The sequence below is a fragment of the Salvelinus namaycush genome, chromosome 34 (genome assembly GCF_016432855.1).
Source record: "Salvelinus namaycush isolate Seneca chromosome 34, SaNama_1.0, whole genome shotgun sequence".
Classification (NCBI taxonomy): domain Eukaryota; kingdom Metazoa; phylum Chordata; class Actinopteri; order Salmoniformes; family Salmonidae; genus Salvelinus; species Salvelinus namaycush.
In genome coordinates, this window is record NC_052340.1 from 349,602 (window position 1) to 373,150 (window position 23,549).

The 23,549-nt window shown below is 44.7% G+C and overlaps 1 protein-coding gene across 1 annotated transcript; it reads right to left on the bottom strand.

Annotated features, from left to right (window-relative positions):
* Positions 1-1,810: 1,810 nt before the first annotated feature.
* LOC120028652 (clarin-1-like) lies at positions 1,811-13,566 on the bottom strand. The gene is made up of 3 exons (XM_038973862.1): positions 12,995-13,566; positions 4,333-4,512; positions 1,811-2,941 (listed from the first exon to the last, which is right to left on the bottom strand). The coding sequence occupies exons 1-3, from the start codon at positions 13,245-13,247 to the stop codon at positions 2,676-2,678; spliced, it is 699 nt and encodes a 232-aa protein (XP_038829790.1). The 5' UTR covers positions 13,248-13,566; the 3' UTR covers positions 1,811-2,675.
* Positions 13,567-23,549: the final 9,983 nt, after the last annotated feature.

The window sequence follows — 23,549 nt, forward strand, 5'->3', positions numbered from 1 at the left end:
TTTCCACTCGATCCTGACTAGTCTGCCAATCCCTCCCGCTGAAAAACATCCCCACAGCATGATGCTGCCACCACGCCATCACCGTAGGGATGGTGCCAGGTTTCCTCCAGACGTGATGCTTGGCATTCAGGCCAAATAGTTCAATCTTGGGTTCATCAGACCTTTGGCAAACTCCAAGTGTGCTGTCATTTGCCTTTTACCTAGGAGTTGCTTCCGTCTGGCCACTACCAAAAATACCTGATTGTTGGAGTGCTGCAGAGATGGTTGTCCTTCTGGAAGGTTCTCCCATCTCCACAAAGGAGCTCTGTCAGAGTGACCATCAGCATCTTGGTCACCTCCCTGACCAAGGTCCTTCTCCCCTGATTGCTCAGTTAGGCCCGGCAGCCAGCTCTAGGAAGAGTCTTGGTGGTTCCAAACTTCTTCCATTTAAGATTGATGGAGGCCACTGTGTTCTTATGGACTTTACCCAATTTTTGGTACCCTTCCCCAGATCTGCGCCTCGACACAATCCTGTCTCGGAGCTGTACATACATTTCCTTCGACCTCATGGCTTGTTTTTTGCTCTGACATGCACTGTTAACTGTGGGACCTTATATGGACAGGTGTGTGCCTTTCCAAATCATGTCCAATCAAATTGATCAGAAATACAGTGCAGACATTGTTAATGTTGTAAATGACTTGTAGCTGGAAACGGCTGATTTAATAGAATATCTACATAGGCGTACAGAGGCCCATTATCAGCAACCATCACTCCTGTGTTCCAATGGCACGTTGTGTTAGCCTTTTAAAATGATAAACTTGGATTAGCTAACTGATCATTAGAAAACCCTTTTGCAATTATGTTAGCACAGATAAACCGTGTCCTGATTAAAGAAGCAATAAAACTGGCCTAATTTAGACTAGTTGAGCATCAGCATTTGTAGGTTCGATTACAGGCTCAAAATAGCCAGAAACAAAGACCTTTCTTCTGAAATGCAGTCTATTCTTGTTCTGATAAATGAATGCGAGAAATTGCCAAGAAACAGAAGATCTCGTACAACGCTGTGTACTACTCCCTTCACAGAACAGCACAAACTGTCTCTAACCAGAATAGAAAGAGCGGGAGGACTCGGTGGACAACTGTGCAAGAGGACAAGTACATTAGTGTGTCTAGTTTGAGAAACAGACGCCTCGAAAGTCCTCAACTGGCAGCTTCATTAAATTGTACCCGCAAAACACCAGTCTCAACGTCAACAGTGAAGAGGCGACTGGGATGCTGGCTTTCTAGGCAGAGTTGCAAAGAAAAAGTCATATCTCAGACTGGCCAATAAAAATAAAAGATTAAGATGGGAAAAATAACACAAGACTCTGGACAGAGGAACTCTTCAGGTTAAAATATCGAACCAATTATATTAATTTGGGGACAGGTCGAAAAGCATTAAACATTTATGGCAATTATTTATGCTTGCTAATTTGTCCTATTTAGCTAGCTTGCTGTTGTTAGCTAATTTGTCCTGGGATATAAACGTTGAGTTGTTATTTTACCTGAAACGCACAAGGTCCTCTACTCAATTAATCCACACATAAAACGGTCAACCGAATAATTTCTAGTCATCTCTCCTCCTTCCAGGCCTTTTCTTCTTTGGACTTTATATGGCGATTGGCATCTCATAGTTACCACTACGACCGACCGAACTCAGCTCATCTTTCAATCACCCACGTGGGTATAACCAATGAGGAGATGGCACGTGGGTATCTGCTTCTATAAACCAATGAGGAGATGGGAGAGGCAGGACTTTATCCCTTGGCAATGCAGGCGCGCGTGCAATAATTGAATAACCTATGTTGAAATTTATTTTGCAACGCTTGCACATGCGTGTGGTCAGCATGTCAGACTTAAACCAACAGAATATAAATCTACAACAAATCTAAATAGCTCTACACATTTCATAAAATAAATGTTGTATTAGGAATGATCATTATTAAAATCATTCAAATTGGCAAATCACATGATTCTGAATACATAATCTGACTAAACAATTAAGCGACATGACCTCTAGGATTTCTAAATATGTAAGTAAAAACCAATATGAAGCACAAGGGATAGAGAAACTGCTCTATTTAAGTTGTACAGTTGTGGTCTTTCAATACATTTCGGGGGCACTAATGAAAGGCTAAACACACGGTACCTATTCTGGTCAATCAATCGTCACATACTGTTTAACAGTCCCCCTTCATTGATAAAACTTCGGACTGCCACGGGATGGACTGCCAATTCTTGGAAAAACCTGATAAAAGGAGTGGAACCAAACAAGTCTCTGCTTTTCTACAGCCGAGTGAAATCCTGGCTTTTAATTGGCCCACCGCCTAACGAGATATCACCAATTAATGACACGATGGAAAGAGAAACAAGACCCCTCCCCTCGAAGATTCAAAACAGCGTCCCTAACAGAGGGGGCCAGGGACACTTCTCCGGTTGTCGTCTGAAGGACTGACAGCTTGTCATGGGAAGGGGAAAAGAAGTGGCTTAGGACGGTCACATTTGCTTGGACCTTACAACAGCACATGGGCACCAAGGAGCTATGGCCCCAAGTCTCCCATTGAGACATGCCAATAGCCGAGGCTCAGTGTCACTAGAGTGGGGTGGGGGTGGGGGGGGCCCAGCCAGTGGCCACACAAACAAACAAAAGCCCTGGTCAGTACATGAGATCTGATGCCCCAGTGTTGACATTCGACTCTTTGGCCTCCTGGAAGGGGAACTGGATCCCGGCCACACGGATCAGCAGGATGTTAAGGCCATGGACGAGGAAGGTGAGGAAGATGAGCCAGAAGGAGTGGTCGAATTGCTCTGTGTGCGTCTTGTACATAAACGTGCCCTCGTTGAAGTTGGCGATGTGGTCGGACAGCCGGTGGAGTTTCACCTCGGAGGCAAACAGAATCATCACCAGGCAGCTGCAGAGGCCTGTTCAGAAGGTCAGGCAGACAAGACAGGCACACAATATTATACTATTACGGTTGACAACACTGGGAGTTAAAATAAGAAGTCAAAAGGCATCCGAATGATCAGTTACTGTAAACACGTTCCTATAAGGCAAAATACCTTTTCCCTCCCTCACCACATTAAAAGGGAATATGTTAATGCTACAGTAGTTGCAATCACTAAAAGGTTACCAAAACAATTAAGCATAGGTCATTCACTGCAGCGAGATATTTTAATTAACATGGTGAAGTGTTTCACATAATCGTAAAAATAGGTTCATTGATCAGATGAATCCAAACTTGCATTCTAGTGTAAACCTGGCAAGCAGTTTTGATTGAATAGGCGCCCTAAGGTAGGGCCTCGGTTCCAGATAACTGAGCAATATCTCCTTTAACTCTGGTGCTGTTTTTCTTAATTTGTGCCATTGTTTGGATGGGAGGTCAAGTAGCCCGATGTCTCCTGATGCGATGGTAGGCTACTGGATACTGGTTTTAAAGCTGAAAAAGGCAATAGGGAAGTGGATCCTTTTCTCAATAACGTACAGCCGACCACTCATGGCTTGGCTGTTGTGTTTGAATGACTCTGATATACACTTATAACTAATGTTGAAGTGTTGAAGGACACCTTTGTTGGACCCCGATCATGTTCTCTATAGCAGTGGTTCTCAACCTTTTTTGGTTACTGTACCAGCATGAGTCTTCTCAAGTACCCAGTGTATAGGCCGAGTACCCCTGGTTGAGAACCACTGCTCTATCACCCCGTTTATACATGGGGCTAACATGCGTTCTGATCTTGTCCGCATTCTGATTGGGCCCACATTTTCAGAATTATTGGTCCCTTGCTGTATGCAAATGATGAGATTTCTTTCTAAATAATATTTATTAATTTTATTTTAAAGACACAATGGTGCCACCTGTCAATGATTTTAGAGGGCGGGATAATGATTATTTAAATTGTTTCACTAGAGCCGTCTACAATTGTAATATATCCAGACACAATGTGTGCCTGACTACCTTCAGAGGTGATACAATCAGATCACAAGGAGTCTTTTAATTGTGTACACCTGTCTAAGAATGTGGAAAACATCAGGAAAACAATGACACTTTAGAACCAATAAACGTGGCTCCTGTTTAGCCTACTGCGAGCTATTTATATCTGAAGATGGAATGCATGCGTGTAATTAGAGCTGTTTACCTGTGACGTGAGCGGTGTGTTAGATTTTGTGCTTATGTTGCAGAGTATGGGGGCTTGTGCTTAGCCAATGTTCATATGGTAGGCTGCTTGTTCACAACTTAGAAGGTGATTCGGCTACCCTGTGAAGGATGACACTCTAGAAAGAAAAGGGTTAAGGTGTTCTTTTTGTGTGTGCTTACAGCAGGCGAAGTTCCAGAGGTAGAGTCCCAGGGCGCCGTGCAGAGTCTCGTAGGGACTACCAAAGGCGTTGTACATAAAGAAGCCTGTGGCCACGGAGGAGAAGAGGATGAGCACTACGCAGAAGAAGATCACAGTGACGTGAAGACTGGCTGGGATGACGTCCACCAAGTTCGGAAAAACTACAAGGAGATGGACAATATAGAGAGGTGTGGGAATGTTCTACAATTATTAAAACAGTAAATAGTATTTTTTTCCCCCCCACAACTTTCACATGATGAAACACATGCATGAGTCTCTGTGTTCTATTTGTTTAACGTGCAAGGCAGATGGAGCAAACCATCAGAGAACAAATTGTTTTTTGTTCATCTGAAAAGTCATCATAATGGTTAGTAAGCCTGCCGGTCAAGCGAAAAGATAATGTGTGTGTGCCAAATCTCATTAGTGAACAGTTGCTGATGATGCATGTGTCACGGTCCAATAAAGATTCAGTCCACTGTGCTTGTGTAGGATTCTTGTTACTGCAACCTCAAAACATGTACTGCTGAGTTATAAGAGATGCCCTCTTGTGAATGGCCAATTAACCTAGTTGAAGGCAGGTGGGTTTCCCCTGTAAGGCCAGCCTACATGATTTTGATCACGGGTTCTCTTTACTCCATTTACATTTATCTCGCTTTCTTTGATTTGAGTTTGTTGTTAGCACTAAATAATAATGTTCTGCTGACATTTCAAAATGTGTCAACTTCAAATGAATCATCTCCAGCATATGTGAAAACGGTGGATTCCTATGTTTTATAGTCAAAAAGATGGAACACCAGATAAAAATAAAACATTTCTGATTTTAACCAACTATGAGCTGGCAAAGTAAAGTAATGTCAAAAGCATTTCCACTATCTTTTTTTACTAAAAAACAGACATGCAGTTTTCACATACATTAATGGTGGGGTAGTGCTGTAGATGATGAATATGAAGTTTAAGGTATTTCTACCACCGAGGGTAGGCTATGTGCGCATTTACACGTGGTCATCAGGGCTCCATGACCCACATTTGTGTACAAGCTTACTGTATGTGTAGTCTAGTCTCATTAGAGATGTGACTGTTCAATCAATGTTCCAATACCTTGAACAACTGAGAGGTCAGTTTTACAGCAGTGTTATACATCTCCGCAGCCTATAAATCTTTTATCATAAAACAGGTTGCTTGGATCTAGGATTCTGATTGGTTGATAGTAGGGAGTTATAGCACAACAATCCCACATCCTCCAGGTAATGCCTGTTAACAGTTCCATTAGATTTATCCCACAGCCCAGCCAGTCAATGTATAAACTTAATCTCCCCTGGAAAAAAGTGTTTAGACAATATTTCCTCATGCCACTAGGCTAGCATTTGTGACCAGATTCAGGATTGTAGGCATTTGATGGCTACACAGTAGGACCATTTGATTTTGTATTTATTACATTTTTTCCAGAAATGCCTTCTTGAACATGTAAACGTTCACATGCCTTAATTACAAACTTGTATGGGATCCGTAAATATGAATAAAACATTTAAATTACTAGCCTAGTTTAGCCAAGAAGAAAGCACTGAGCTTTTTAGAGAAGAAGAAAGGCAGGATCCATGATCGGCTGAGATAATGGAGGGGGATAATAGGGTTTCCACTAGACAGCACAGTGACAAAGTCAAAATTGTCTATAATCGTAAAAATGGGAAAATAATTGCTTTTTGGTATTCATTAAGTTTAGGCATAAGGTTGGCAGTGTGGTTAGGTTTAAAATCGTTTTTAAAGAACATAAAACCCTGCCTATTTCTACAATTTATGACTTAACTTCTGACAATCGGATAATAGAGAGACAATACACGGGAATTCTTTAGAGATAGGTGGGGCTTAGGCGGATGTGGACAATGCTGAATGGGCAAAAACAAAGATAAGCTTTCCAGTGTGGAAAATTATTAAAGTGCATTTTCTCCTACTTGTCTCTAAAGTGGGTTAACAAGTTGATCACATTTCAAAGAAGCATAACTTTCCAATGTTTCCCCCAACTACCATTTTGAATTCTGTTCTTTAATAAAATGTTTGGTTTGGGGGGGCCTCCCGAGTGGCACAGCAGTCTAAGGAATTGCATCGCAGTGCTAGAGGCGTTACTACAGACCCGGGTTCATTCCCGGGCTATGCCACAACCGGCCGTGACGGCCCAGTTGGCCCAGTGTCGTCTGGGTTTGGCCGGAGGTGCTTTACTTGGCTCATCACGCCCTAGTGACTTCTTGTGTTGAACAGTGTTTCCTTCGACACATTGGTGCTTCTGGGTTAAGCTGGCGGGTGTTAAGGAGCGCGGTTAGGTGGGTCATGTTTCGGAGGACGCATGACTCCACCTTCGCCCCTCCTGTGCCCGTTGGGGAGTAAAAAATAAAATAAATGTTTGGGTTTGTCTAAACTTTGCTGTCTGCCTCTCCGACCTGTGGAACAAAGTTTTTTTTGCGATTTCCACCGTGGCATGCATATAAACGTGATGAGACGGACAGCTTCTCTGAGCCAGGTAAATTAATTTATCAGGATCATTATAATGGATATAGCCAAAGACACTATATATACACAAAAGTATGTGGACACCTCTTCAAATTAGTGGATCCAGCTATTTCAGCCTCACCCGTTGCTGACAGGTGTATAAAGTCAAACACACAACCATGCAATCTCTATAGATAAACATTGGCAGTAGAATAGTCTTTACTGAAGAGCTTAGTGACTTTCAACATGGCACCATCATCGGATGCCACCTTTCCAACACGTCAGTTCGTCAAATTTCTGCCCCGGTCAACTGTAAGTGCTGTTATTGTGAAGTGGAAATGTCTAGGAGCAACAACGGCTCAACCGGGAAGTGGTAGGCCACACACGCTCACAGAACGGGACCGTCGAGTACTGAAGTGCGTAAACACTCGGTTACAACACTCACTACCGAGTTACAAACTGTATCTGGAAGCAACGTCAGCACAATAACTTGGTCGGGAACTTTATGAAATGGGTTTCCATGGCTGAACTGTCGCACACAAGCCTAAGATCACCATGCACAATGCCAAGCGTCGGCTGGCATGGCGTAAAGCTCACTGCCATTGGACTCTTCCACACAGCAAGTGGTGTAAGTTTGACACCAACAGGCTCCGGAACAGCTTCTATCCCCAATTACATAAGTCTGCTAAATAGATAACAGAATGGCTATACGGACTATCTGAGTTGACCCTTGTATTTTATTTTTTATACTTTCTCTATACACACTCACAGGACTCATGAATGCACACTGATATATACACACTCACAGGACACACGCATGCACACTGATATATACACACTCACAGGACACACGCATGCACACTGATACTCCAACACAGATAACATGCACACACATTTATACTGACTCTACACACACACATAATAAGTTATGCTGCTGCTACTCTGTTTATCATATCCTGATGCCTAGTCACCTTACCCCTATACATATCTACCTCAATCGCTCCAGTATCCCTGCATTGTTAATATGGTATTGAAACTGACCCTGTATATAGCTTCTTACTTGTGTTCTTATTTTTTTATTTCTAGTGTTTTTGTTCTACCTTGTGTTATTGTTAGTGCTACATTGATATTGATTACGGCATTTCTGGGTTTGGAGCTGGCAGGAAAGGCATTTCACTGTACTTGTGCATGTGACATTAAGATTTGAAAAACTTGAAACATTGTACTGTTGCCTAAACATATTGGTAAATAGACCTAGACTTTTCTCCAACCAACGTAGCCCTACCCAGCGAATTTAAGCGAACATTATCCCCCTTTCAACATTGTTTTTTAGAGTTTTTAAATCACAATTGCTGTTGACATACTTTATAGGCTACATTGATTGATGAACCTCAAATTGTCTAGCTAGCAAATGAAGGATCCCGTCATGACTAGTTAACAAGCTAACTTTAAGGGGATGAATCAGATGGCTATATCCAAATATTGTTTAATTTGCTTGCCATCTATAGTGGCGATGACAGTAGTCTGACTGACAACTTCACCAGGATGAGGACTTGCAATGTCAAGCTCTTTCCAAAACCCTAACCTCTGATGAAGAAACCTAAATGACACGTTGTTTGCTTAGCTAGCTACCTACATGCCAAATGGATATGCTACCCTCACATACCTGAAAATATTCGATGAATTGATGTTCACTGAACACGAAAAGCATGCAGTTAATAACCTCAGCAAAAAAATAAACGTCCTCACACTGTCAACTGCGTTGATTTTCAGCAAACTTAACATGTGTAAGTATTTGTATGAACACAAGATTCAACAACTGAGACATAAACTGAACAAGTTCCACAGACATGTGACTAACAGAAATGGAATAATGTGTCCCTGAACAAATGGGGGGGTCAAAATCAAAAGTAACAGTCAGTATCTGGTGTGGGCACCAGCTACATTGAGTACTGCAGTGCATCTTCTCCTCATGGACCGCACCAGATATGCCAGTTCTTGCTGTGAGATGTTACCCCACTTTTCCACCAAGGCACCTGCAAGTTCCCGGACATCTCTGGGGGGGAATGGCCCTAGCCCTCACCCTCCAATCCAACAGGTCCCAGACGTGCTCAATGGGATTGAGATCCGGGCCCTTCGCTGGCCATGGCAGAACACTGACATTCCTGTCTTGCAGGAAATCACGCACAGAACGAGCAGTATGGCTGGTGGCATTGTCATGCTAGAGGTTCATGTCAGGATGAGCCTGCAGGAAGGGTACCACATGAGGGAGGAGGATGTCTTCCCTGTAACGCACAGCATTGAGATTGCCTGCAATGACAACAAGCTCAGTCCGATGATGCTGTGACACACCGCCCCAGACCATGACGGACCCTCCACCTCCAAATCGATCCCGCTCCAGAGTACAGGCCTCGGTGTAACGCTCATAAACATAAATCGGACCATCACCCCTGGTGAGACAAAACCACGACTCGTCAGTGAAGAGCACTTTTTGCCAGTCCTGTCTGGTCCAGCGACGGTGGGTTTGTGCCCATAGGCAATGTTGTTGCCGGTGATGTCTGGTGAGGACCTGCCTTACAACAGGCCTTCAAGCCCTCAGTCCAGCCTCTCAGCCTATTGCGGACATTCTGAGCACTGATGGAGGGAATGTGCGTTCCTGGTGTAAGTCGGGCAGTTGTTGTTGCCATCCTGTACCTGTCCCGCAGGAGTGATGTTCGAATGTACCAATCCTGTGCAAGTGTTGTTACACGTGATCTGCCAATGCGAGGACGATCAGCTGTCCATCCTGTCTCCCTGTAGCGCTGTCTTAGGCGCCTCACAGTACGGATATTGCAATTTATTACCCTGTCCACATCTGCAGTCCTCATGCCTCCTTGCAGCATGCCTAAGTCACGTTCACGCAGATGAGCAGGAACCCTGGGCATCTTTCTTTTGGTCTTTTTCAGAGTCAGTAAAGGCCTCTTTAGTGTCCTAAGTTTTCATAACTGTGACCTTAATTGCCTACCACCTGTAAACTGTTAGTGTCTTAACGACCGTTCCACAGGTGCATGTTCATTAATCGTTTATGGTTCATTGAACAAGCATGGAAAACAGTGTTTAAACCCTTTACAATGAAGATCTGTGAAGTTATTTAGATATTTACAAATTATCTTTGAAAGACAGGGACCTGAAAAAGAGACATTTATTTTTTTGCTGAATTTAGCTGTATAACTCTGATGATAGAGCTAAATCTGAAAAGTGTAGTTCGGAATATGCAATTCAAGTCCGAACTACACACGCTCTTCAAGAGTTGATGATATTAAAGCCAAATAGTTAACGATTATTTAACAATCCCTTGAAAACGGCATGTAGTTGTCAATGGTTTTAGCGGAGCTGGGGGTCTCTTTGCCCCCCAGCAACCAAATCGAACGCTCTGCACATTATTGTGACGTTTTATTGATAATGAACTATGACTATTGCATAGCAACCATTACAAATAGAATGGATAGATTGAAGAAAAAGACAGACTTCATTTCTCAGAACAAGAATAGACTGACGAGTTTCAGAAAAAAGGTCTTTGTTTCTGGCCATTTTGAGCCTGTAATCGAACACACTAATGCACTGATGCTCCAGATACTCAACTAGTCTAAAGAAGGCCTGTTTTATTGCTTCTTTAATCAGCAGAACAGTTTTCATCTGTACTAACATAATTTCAAAAGGGTTTTCTAATGATCAATTAGGCTTTTAAAATGATAAACTTGAATTAGCTAACACAACGTGCCATTGGAACACAGGAGTGATGGTTGCTGATAATGAGCCTCTGTACGCCTATGTAGATATTCCATTAAAAAATCTGCCGTTTCCAGCTACAATAGTCATTTACAACAATGTCTACACTGAATTTCTGATCAATTTGATGTTATTTTAAATGGACAAAAAAAATTGCTTTTCTTTTATAAACAAGGACCCCAAATAAGTGATCCCAAACTTTTGAACGGTAGTGTATATACAGTGGGCTCCAAAATTACTGGCCCCCCTGATTGGCAATGCACAACAATATAATTAGCGATAAACTCAAAATACCAACATGTGAGAAATACTGTACTTTATTAATGTTTCAATGGAAGCCACCAAAATCATTTATTGATTTAATTAAATAATCAATGTCCTCCAAATCAAGGTGTCACAATTAATGGCACCCTTAAAGATTATTGTAAATAAAATCTACCAAAATTAAACCAGGAATTAAATTCGACTTATTTAAGTTTATCTAAGTCTTAAGGAACTACATTGAGCCATTACATCACTTTTTGTTTCACTAGGGTATAAAAATGAGGTAACACGCATGCAATATCCCTTTGTTATCCAACACCATGAAGAAAACAAAAGAACTGGCAGTTCAAAAGAGACAGACGGTCGCTGACCTTCATAAATCTGATAATTGCTACAAGAAGATCCACAAAACGATTGAGCACTGTCAGGGCAATTATTAAAAAATGTAAAAGATATGGAACAGTTGAAAACCTCACGGGTATAGGACGCAAATGCATTTTGCCCCCCCCAGGATAGGGAGGAGGATGGTGAGAGAAGCAACAATATCCCCAAGAATCACTGTGAAAGAATTGCAGGCCTTGGTGGCGTCTTGGGGTCACCAGGTTTCAAAAAGCACCATCAGAAGCCACCTCCACAACCATAGGCTCTTTGGAAGGGTTGCCAGAAGAAAGCCCTTTCTGACCCCAAGACACAGACGCAAGCGCTTGGAGTTTGCCAAACAATTTAAATTATAACTGGAAGAAGGTGCTCTGGTCAGATGAGACCAAAATGTAACGTTTTGGTCAGATACAGCATCGGCATGTTTGGCGTCGGAACAGAGATGCATACAAGGAGAGGCACCTCATACCCACGGTGAAATATGGTGGTGGGTCAGTGATGTTTTGGGGCTGCTTTCATTCCAGAGGTCCAGGGGCACTGGTTAAGATGGATGGCATAATGAATTCCACCAAATATCAGGCAATTTTGGCTGACAATCTGGTTGCCTCTGCCAGAAGGCTGGGACTTGGCCATAGGTGGACTTTCCAACAAGACAATGACCCAAAACATAAATCAAGAGCCACACAGAAAAGGTTCTGTGACAACAAAATCAATGTTCTGTCATGGCCATCTCAGTCGCCGGACCTCAATCCAATCGAAAACCTGTGGGCTGAGTTGAAGAGGGCAGTTGATAAGCGCAAACCCAAGAATGTGAAGGATCTTGAAAGTATCTGCATAGAGGAATGGTTCAAAATCCCTCCAAATGTGTTCCTTAACCTTGTCAAGCATTACAGGAAAAGACTCCATGCTGTTATCCTTGCCAGAGGTGGTTTGCACTAAGTACTAAATGAGGAGTGCCAATAATTATGAAACCTTGATTTTGGTGAAATGTATTTTGTATTAAATAATTGTATGATTTTCGTTGGTTCCATTTAAACATTAACAAAGTACAGTATTTCTCACATGTTGGTATTTTGAGTTTCTCTATAATTATATTCTTTATATTTTTTGAAGTATTTTGTTTGTGCATTACCAGTCAGGGGTGACAGTAATTTTGGAGCCCACTGTGTGTGTAATATATATATATATATATATAAATATAAAAGTAAATATACAGTATCCGTCAAAAGTTTGGACACACCTACTCATACCAATTACCTTGACTAACCTGTACCCCCGCACATTTACTCTGTACCAGCCCTGCCCAGTCATGTGAAATCCATAGATTAGGGCATAATGAATTCATTTCAATTGACTGATTTCCTTATATGAACTGTAACTCAGTAAAATCGTTAATTGTTGACTGTTGTATTTGGATTTTTGTTCAGTATACTTTATTGTAAAGGTGATTTTTTTTACAGTCTATAAGTAGGCTTTATATTGTGCCAATCCTGCCAAGCGAATTAATGCTAAACATCACATTTGATTTAATCAAATAGATCCTTAAGTCACAGGGATAGGACTCAATTAAAACAGGGTGTAGTCTATCTATAGTCATTTGAATTATTAATGGAGTGGGTAACCGCTTGTCTCATTGTTATTCACTTTTCATAATAGATGCTCAAATGAGAACATGATGTTTCAACCCAGCAGTAATCTTTAAAACCATTTTTTCACAAACTTCTCATGCAATTCACATGGACTTCTACTCACATGAAAATCTGAAGGGTCTTCCACCAAGTCCACATTGCTTCACTGTCTGTCCGTGAAAGAGACCATAGTTAACCCTACCGACAAATTTATCAAGCTCTTGTCCTGTGGCATTTACAAGCTGCGCCCCGGTTGTACACAGCATGCTCCCCTGGACCCAAAATTGCGACCCCATCGCGGCCGCAACAATGAGGACGCAACCGAAACTCAACACACCCGCAACAGAGAATATAATTTTCTTTTGACGACTTGGCATGGTGTCCGAAGAATGTGGGAAAATAATTAGTCTGACCAGTCCATGGTGTTCAATTCATCTCCAGTTGGTAGCAAATTCTTGCTGAGGCAAATATTCCAAACCGAAGACGCTAAATATCTGTGTTAAGCTATTATGACAAGTCTCATTGAAATAGCTAAATGTGTATACCGTATTGATGCTGTTCTAACGTGGACGTTGTGTATTACGTTACATTGATAGTTTCCCCCCTTGCTCATTGTTTCCAAGTAACCAAGGTTTTAAATTCGGGAGACGCTTCTCAAAGACAGCGAGAGGGACGACTTCAGCCTCGGTGACCTGTTGTCTGATTGGGTACGAAGCTCATCTGCTGCACTGAACACGTGAGTTTTCTTCTTCTTCGGTGGAGTTTATCGGCAGTTGAGCATTCAAGGTCATGGTGCATTACCACCACCTACTGTACTGGAGTGTGGGCCAGAGACGGGGAGAAAATAAATCCTACGTTGCAGCACGTTTCCCTTAGTCTCAAATATGTTGTAATTTTTATAAATCTAATGACGTCCTAGTCAGTATACTCTTTAAACTCATTTCCTGTATACCCTTCTCAATCATACTGAATCTCATCCTCTCTCTTTCCTTCTCATACTGTACATGCTCCACTGTCATTATTTCCTGGCTAACAATAATCACACTTTCCTGTTGGATGCTTTCCTATCATGTTTAAAGTCTTATTCAACTGTCTGTGTCCCACCCTTAAACATGTAAAATAGCCTCCTCTCTTCTGTCTCTTCCTGTGGTCCTCCCCTCCCCGACTTTCCTCTGTACTTGGAATAAATGCCTGCCCTTCACTGTAAGGTCTACACAACAGGTGTAGACCTTACAGTGAAATGCTTACTTACAAGCCCTTAACCAACAATGCTTTAAGAAGTTTTAAGAAAAAAAACTGTTAGGTAAAAAATTGAAAATAAAAGTAACAAATAATTAAAAAGCAGCAGCAAAATAACAATAGCGAGGCTATATACAGGGTGTACCGGTACAGAGTCAATGTGCGGGGGCACCGGTTAGTCAAGATAATTGAGGTAATATGTACATGTAGCTAGAGTTAAAGTAACTATGCATAGATAATAAACAGAGAGTAGCAGCAGTGTAATAGAGGTGTCTGGGAATCCCTTTGATTAGCTGTTCAGGAGTCTTATTGCTTGGGGGTAGACGCTGTTAAGAAGCTTTTTGGACCTAGACTGGCGCTCCGGTACCGCTTGCCGGGCAGTAGTAGAGAGAACAGTCCATGACTAGGGTGGCTGGAGTCTTTGACAATTTTTAGTGCCTTCCTCTGACACCGCCTGGTATAGAGATCCTGGATGGCAGGAAGCTTGGTCCCAATGATGTTGCCTACCACTGTTGTGTCATTGGCAAACTTGACAATGGTGTTGGAGTCGTGCCTGGCCATGCAGTCATGAGTGAACAGGGAGTACAGGAGGGGACTGAGCACGCACCCCTGAGGGGCCCCCGTGTTGAGGATCAGCGTGGCGGATGTTTTGTTACCTACCCTTACCACCTGGGGGGCGGCCCGTCAGGAAGTCCATGATCCAGTTGCAGAGGGAGGTGTTTAGTCCCAGGGTCCTTAGCTTAGTGATGAGCTTTGAGGGCACTATGGTGTTGAACGCTGAGTTGTAGTCAATGAATAGCATTCTCACGTAGGTGTTCCTTTTGTCCAGGTGGGAAAGGGCAGTGTGGAGTGCAATAGAGATTGCATCATCAGTGGATCTGTTGAGGCGGTATACAAGTTGGAGTGGGTCTAGAGTTTCTGGGATAATGGTGTTGATGTGAGCCATGGCTAGCCTTTCAAAGCACTTCATGGCTACAGACGTGAGTGCTATGGGTCGGTAGTCATTTAGGTAGGTTACCTTAGTGTTCTTGGGCACAGGGACTATGGTGGTCTGCTTGAAACATGTTAGTATTATAGACTCAGTCAGGGACAGGTTGAAAATGTCAGTGAAGACACTTGCCAGTTGGTCAGTGCATGCTCGGAGTACACGTCATGGTAATCCGTCTGGCCCTGCGGCCTTGTGAATGTTTACCTGTTTAAAGATCTTACATCGGCTACGGAGAGTGTGATCACACAGTCATCCGGGAACAGCTGATGCTCTCATGCATGCATCAGTGTTACTTGTTACATGGCAGTGTTACTTTCTAACCCTACCATGGGTTTGTCGTACGTCATAAAGCAGGTCTTGTCTACTACATGAGCTAAAGGACTGCAGACTCATAAACACTGCACATGAATTAGAGCAAATAACTACTCTCTCTGTCTTCACTTCCTCCACCCACTGCAAGGCCAACAGTATGACCAACAGTTCCGCCGTATTTACAGCCATATACATTACCTGACTGCCACCCCACATTCCTGCACTACAAATGCTGACCCAGTACATCCTGTCCTTGGATCTTTTGAACCATCTGTGTAAATGGCCACAACATCCTGATATACAGTATCCAGATGTCTTTTAAACAAATAAGATGGATCAACACCCTTCCCATCTTTCTGTTGTCTCTCCAACACTTTTAGATCAACTACTGGAGGCGGGAGCAGCCATGGTTGATTCACAGGAATAGCTACCATTGGACTAAACTCCCTTCCATACAGTCCCATCTTCTTCGCCTGGGTATTACCCACCCACCCAAAGCTTGTGTTCTGTCCTCTCTCATGTTCCCTGCACACCTGTAAAATCCCTTTCCAGGATGAGACACCCCATGTCCCTGTAGGTTGACCCAATAATTAATTGCCAGCTGTTGTCTCCAAATCGGCAATGGCATATCCCCCATCTCCACTTGTAGCGCAGACACTGGGAAGGCCTGAAACACCTCACTACATATTCTGAGTCCTTGCCCCTGTATTTAAATGTTTTTTTATTTATTTCACCTTTATTTAACCAGGTAAGCTAGTTGAGAACAAGTTCTCATTTACAACTGCGACCTGGCCAAGATAAAGCAAAGCAGTGCGACAGAAACAACAACACAGAGTTACACATGGAATAAACAAGCATACAGTCAATAACACAATAGAAAAAAACGAAAGTCTATATACAGTGTGTGCAAATGGCATGAGGAGGTAAGGCAATAAATAGGCCATAGTAGCAAAGTAATTACAATTTAGCAGATTAACACTGGAATGATAGATGAGCAGATGATGATGAGCAGATGATGGTGTGTAAGTAGTGATACTGGTGTGCAAAAGAGCAGCAAAGTAAATAAATGGGTGTTGTTATCGTGACCAGTGAGCTGAGATAAGACGGAGCTTTACCTAGCATAGACTTATAGATGACCTGGAGCCAGTGGGTCTGGCGACGAATATGTAGAGAGGGCCGGCCGACTAGAGCATACAGGTCACAGTGGTGGGTGGTATAAGGCGCTTTGGTAACAAAACGGATGTAAATGTGATAGACTACATCCAATTTGCTGAGTAGAGTATTGGAAGCTATTTTGTAGATGACATCACCGAAGTCGAGGATCGGTAGGATAGTCAGTTTTACGAGGGTAAGTTTGGCGGCGTGAGTGAAGGAGGCTTTGTTGCGAAATAGAAAGCCGATTCTAGATTTGATTTTGGATTGGAGATGTTTGATATGAGTCTGGAAGGAGAGTTTACAGTCTAGCCAGACACCTAGGTGTTTTTAGTTGTCCACGTATTCTAGGTCAGAACCGTCCAGAGTAGTGATGCTAGTCGGGCGGGCGGGTGCGGGCAGCGAACGGTTGAATAGCATGCATTTGGTTTTGCTAGCGTTTAAGAGCAGTTGGAGGCAACAGAAGGAGTGTTGTATGGCATTGAAGCTCGTTTGCAGGTTAGTTAACACAGTGTCCAAAGAAGGGCCAGATGTATACAGGATGGTGTCGTCTGCGTAGCGGTGGATCAGGGAATCACCCGCAGCAAGAGCGACATCGTTGATACATACAGAGAAAAGAGTCGGCCCGAGAATTGAACCCTGTGATACCCCCATAGAGACTGCCAGAGGTCCGGACAACAGGCCCTCCGATTTTACACATTGAACTCTGTCTGCGAAGTAGTTGGTGAACCAGGCGAAGCAGTCATTTGAGAAACTAAGGCTATTGAGTCTGCCGATAAGAATACGGTGATTGACAGAGTCGAAAACCTTGGCCAGGTCGATGAAGATGGCTGCACAGTACTGTCTTTTATCGATGGCGGTTATGATATCGTTTAGTACCTTGAGCGTGGCTGAGGTGCACCCATGACCAGCTCGGAAACCGGATTGCACAGCGGAGAAGGTACTGTGGGATTCGAAATGGTCAGTGATCTGTTTATTAACTTGGCTTTCAAAGACTTTAGAAAGGCAGGACAGGATGGATATAGGTCTGTAACAGTTTGGGTCTAGAGTGTCACCCCCTTTGAAGAGGGGGATGACCGCGGCAGCTTTCCAATCTAGGGATCTCGGACGAAACGAAAGAGAGGTTGAACAGACTGGTAATAGGGGTTGCAACAATCTTTTTAGAAAGAGAGGGTCCAGATTGTCTAGCCTAGATGATTTGTACGGGTCCAGGTTTTGCAGCTCTTTCAGAACATCTGCTATCTAGATTTGGGTGAAGGAGAAGCTGGGGAGGCTCGGGCAAGTAGCTGCGAGGGGTGTTGGCCGGGGTTGGGGTAGCCAGGAGGAAAGCATGACCAGCCGTGGAGAAATGCTTTTTGAAATTTTCGATTATCATGGATTTATCGGTGGTGACCGTGTTGCCTAGCCTCAGTGCAGTGGGCAGCTGGGAGGAGGTGCTCTTGTTCTCCATGGACTTTACAGTGTCCCAAAACTTTTGGGAGTTAGAGCTACAGGATGCAAATTTCTGTTTGAAAAAGTTCGCCTTTGCTTTCCTGACTGAATGTGTGTATTGCTTCCTGACTTCCCTGAACAGTTGCTTATCGCGGAGACTATTTGATGCTATTGCAGTCCGCCACAGGATATTTTTGTGCTGGTCAAGGGCAGTCAGGTCTGTAGTGAACCAAGGGCTATATCTGTTCTTAGTTCTACATTTTTTGAAAGGGGCATGCTTTGTTAAGATGTTGAGGAAATTACTTTTAAAGAACGACCAGGCATCCTCGACTGACGGGATGAGGTCAATATCCTTCCAGGATACCTGGGCCAGGTCGATTAGAAAGGCCTGCTCGCAGAAGTGTTTTAGGGAGCGTTTGACAGTGAGGAGGGGTGTACGTTTGACCGCGGACCCATAGCGAATGCAGGCAATGAGGGAGTGATCGCTGAGATCCTGATTGAAAACAGCAGAGGTGTATTTGGAGGACAAGTTGGTCAGGATAATGTCTATGAGGGTGCCCATGTTTACGGATTTAGGGTTGTACCTGGTGGTTGTACCTTGATAATATGTGTGAGATTGAGGGCATCTAGCTTAGATTGTAGGACTGCTAGGGTGCATATCCCAGTTTAGGTCACCTAACAGAACAAACTCTGAAGATAGATGGGGGGCAATCAATTCACATATGGTGTCCAGGGCACAGCTGGGAGCTGAGGGGGGTCTATAACAGGCGGCAACAGTGAGAGACTTATTTCTGGAGAGATTCATTTTTAAAATTAGAAGCTCGAACTGTTTGGGCATAGACCTGGAAAGTATGATAGAACTTTGCAGGCTATCTCTGCAGTAGATTGCAACTCCTTCCCCTTTGGCAGTTCTATCTTGACAGAAAATGTTGTAGTTGGGTATGGAAATCTCAGGATTTTTGGTTGACATCCTAAGCCAGGATTCAGACACGGCAAGGACATCAGGGTTGGCGGAGTGTGCTCGAGCAGTGAGTAAAACAAACTTAGGGAGGAGGCTTCTGATGTTAACATGCATGAAACCAAGGCTTTTTCGATTACAGAAGTCAACAAATGAGAGTGTCTGGGTTAGCCTCCACATCACCCGAGGAACAGAGGAGGAGTAGGATGAGGCTAGCAAAACTGGTCGTCTAGTGCGTTTGGGACAGAGAATAAAAGCAGCAGATTTCTGGGCATGGTAGAATAGATTCAGGGCATAATGTGCAGACAAGGGTATAGGGGGGTGCGGGTACAGTGGAGGTAAATCCAGGCACTGAGTGATGATAAGAGAGATTGCATCTCTGGACACGCTGGTTATACTGGGTGAGGTCAACGCATGTGTGGGAGGTGGGACAAAGGAGGTATCTAAGGCATGTACAGTGGGACTAGGGGCTCCGCAGTAAACTAAAACAATGATAATTATCCTAAACAACAGTATACAAGGCATATTGACATTTGAGAGAGACATAAAGTGAGGCATAAAGCAATCACAAGTGTTGATTGGGAGAGCTAGCTAAGTCAACAACGGGTAAGACAACAACAGCTAATCAGCTAGACAACAACAACAGGTAAAATGGCGATGAATGGGCAGAGAGCGTCGGTTAACTACACACAGGGCCTGAGTTCGGGGCTAGGGCCGACAGATAAACAAAGGTAAACAAAGTGGAGTGCCGTGATAAATTAACTGTCCAGCAGGCATCAGCTATGTAGCCAAGTGATCATAAGGTCCAGTGTACAGCAATAGATGGAACAGGGAAGCCGCAGGGTAGTCGTTGCTACGCTAGCACGCGGGAGACATGGTGTTTAAAGTTAGCAGTCCGGGTTAAGTAGAATCGTCTGCTCCGTCGTCCGTCTGTGGGCCAGTCGTGGTGGTACGGCGGGGCGCCATGTCGACGAAGGGACCGGGCTAGATGGCGAAAGAGGTATTGTAGTGGTGGTCATTTCGTTTGCTAGCCGGGAGATGCGCCTGGCTCAGGGCTAGCTTCGGGGCTGGGTCACTCAGTGGCAGCTAGGTAGCTGTGATGATCAATGGTCCAGGGTTTACGGCAGGAATCTGACGTTGTAGTGGAGAAAAAGTCCGAGGCTGGCAGGTATTATCCAGGCTAAAAAACGGCTGGTGCCCGAGCAGAGGGTAAAGGCCGCTAGCAGTGGCTAACAATGACAAAATAGCTAATAACTTCGCTAATTAGCTGGCTAATTAACCTTCTGATGAAAGTTTTGGCTATAGGGTTGAAAAAAATAGCGGATCCGTGTCACATTGAGTGAGGCGTGTTACCGGAAGGTATATTTAATTTAAAAATGGAAAAAGAGATTGAAAAATAAATTGGAATATATACAAAAAAGACGAAAATACAAAAAGTAAACGGGAGGACAACAAACCACGTCTGCACTGCTACGCCACCTTAGATTGAATCTAGCCTCTAGCCGGGCTGCCGAACCATACGCTATACTGCCATAGTTTATTACAGATCAGATCAATGCAACATAGATGGCCCTCAATGAGGAATGCCCAGCCCCCCACATTTAGCACCTTCTTACACTTTCCCACCACTCTCTCAATGTGTTCTGCCCAGGTCAGCCTAGTGTCAAAGTACACCCCAAGGAATCTGAAGGCCCCCACCTCCAAGTTTCTCCAATATAACCTCAAGCGTACTTCATCTCCCACCTTCCTCCCACCCACTCTGATGTGGCGATACTAGCCCCCTGCTCTCCAGGAAGTAAGTTAGCCTCTCATACATTCCGTAATCCTACATACATGTTAAAGCTATTGGCCGATAGCTTGTTGGCCTCGTTCGGTCCTCCCCTGGCTTCCAGATTGGTATCACTACTTCCTCCTTCCAGCAGCCTGGTAGTTTCCCCTCCTCCCACACCCAGTTGTACAACACCAATACCTTATCCAGTGCTTCATCACTAAGATGGGTCAACATAACATAGCACACCTCATCTTTCTCAGGGGAAGTTAACCCAGCCTGCTCGTAAGCTGCTCCAACTACATCAAGACTCCCGTAGTGTGGCAGGCTATGCAGTGGATTTTCGCACGTTGGCAGCTGAGAGTGCCTGGAATCCATAATCCCTTTTCGACATGTTCCTTCACTGATTATCAGAGGAGGTTAAAGACGAGCTCGCAGCCCGGGAGCTTCCCATGGACTTCGACTCCCTCATCGCCTTGACCTTAAGGATCGATGGGTGGCTACGGGAACATAGAAGGGACAGGAGGTCTGTTCCAAGTCACACTCGCTTGTCCACTGCCCCCACCTTGCCTCAGAGGAATCCCGGAAGTTCCCAACGTCCACCTTACCGAGAGAATCTGAGGTCACCCGAGTGCCCACGGGAATCACAGAGGGCAGTCGACTCGCGTCCTCCAGAGCCCAAGCTACTGGGAAGGGCTAGATTATCTCTGGATGAACATTTACGCAGGTTGAGCACCAGGAGCTGTCTGTATTGTGGGACTACAGGACATTATATTTCTTTCTGGGTGCTCATTGACTCTGGGGCCAACGAGAGCTTTAACGACGCTACCTTGGTGTTGGAGCTGGGAATCTCCACTCAACCCCTCTCCATTCCCATGGACGTCAGAGCGCTGGATGGGCGCTCTATTGGCAGAGTCACCTGCAATACGGTTCCCATCAACCTGCGAGTATCAGGAAATTATAGTGAGTGTATGCAGTTCCTGCTCATAGAATCTCCTAATGTACCTGTGCTTTTGGGGTATTCATGGCTCCAGAAGCACAATCCCCTGATCAACTGAGCTACTGGTTCTATTGTGGGTTGGAGCCCATTCCGCCATGTCCAGTGTCTTAAGTCGGCACAGCATGACCCGGGACATCTTCCTGCAGGCTTGGGAGAAGCCTCGGATCTCTCCGCCATTCCCGCAGAGTACCTGGACCTCCGGGAGGTCTTTAGCAAAAAGTCGATCCACCTTGGGAGTGGCTTTACTCCCTGTCGGTCCAGAAACCAAGACTCTCTCACTGCAGGGAGTGTTCGTCCATCTGCCTCTCCCGCGGGCACAGGGTTCTTCTTTGTGAAGAACCCTTTGGATACGGAAAGACAGCCTTTAACATGGCTAGCGGGCACTATGAGTACTTGGTCATGTCATTTGGACTGACCAACGCTCCCGCTGTGTTCCAGGCACTGGTCAACAATGTGCTCTGGGACATGCTGAACCGGTTTGTGTTTGTCTACCTCAACGACGTCCCTGTCTTTTCCTGTTCTGCTCAAGAGCATGTCCGACAGATCCTTCAGCGTCTCCTGGAGAACAAGATTTTTATTAAAGCAGAGAAGTGTGAAATCCATCGCTCCACCATCTCCTTCCTATGATACGTCATTGCTGCAGGACATATACAGATGGATCCAGACAAGGTGAGAGCGGTGGTGGATTGGCCTCAACCCACATCCAGAGTGCAGCTACAACATTTCCTGGGATTTGCTAACTTCTACCGCCGCTTCACCCGGGGTTACAGCACCCTGGCTTCCCCCCTTTCAGTACTCACCTCTCCCAAAGTTCTATTCACGTGTTCTCCAGCAGCTGACCGGGCATTCTCGGTCCTCAAACATCGATTCACTACAGCCCCCATCTTAATCCATCCGGACCAGTTTGTGGTGGAGGTCGACGCCTCAGATGTCGGAGTGGGGGCCATCCTGTCTCAGCGCTCTGACCAGGACCAAAAGCTGCACCCCTGCGCTTTTCTCTCCCATCGTCTTACCCCTGCTGAGAGGAACTAAGATGTGGGAAATCGAGAACTCCTGGCGTTGGAGGGGTGGAGGGACTGGTTGGAGGGGGCGGAACACCCAATCTTAGTTTGAACTGACCATAAGAACCTGTAATATCTCTGTACTGCCAAGTGCCTCAATTCTAGGAAGGCTCATTCGGCCCTGTTTTTCACCCGTTTCAATTTCACTCTCTCCTACCGCCCGGGGTCTAAGAATGGAAGCCTGACGTACTCTCACGCTGTTACTCCGTCTGACCCCGAAACCATCCTCCCTACCTCCTGTCTAGCGGCTGCATTCGTCTGGGGTATAGAGAGCCTGGTGCCTAAGGCGCAGCGTTCCCAGGGGGGGTCCGGCTAACCGGATGTTTGTCCAGGACTCTGCCCGTTTCCCGGTCCTGGATTGGGCACATTCCTCGAGACTAACCTGCCATCCAGGCTCCCGTCATACCATGGCTTTCATCCGACAACGCTTTTGGTGGCCTTCCATGGTTCCTGATGTCTGCGCATTAATCGCCGCCTGCACTGTTTGTGCATAAAATAAGACTTCGCGTCAAGCTCCGGCTGGCCTTCTTCAACCACTGTTCCTCATCACCCCTGGTTACAGATATCCCTGGACTTTGTTACTAGTCTTGCTCCATCAGATGGCAGCACCATGATCCTGACGGTGGTGGATAGGTTTTCTAAAGCCGCCCATTTTATTCCCTTTCCAAAATTACCCTCAGCCAAGGTGACGTCTCAGCTCATGGTGCAGCACGTCTTCCGGATCCATGGACTTCCGGTCGACATGGTCTCCGTTTGTGGTCCTCAGTTCT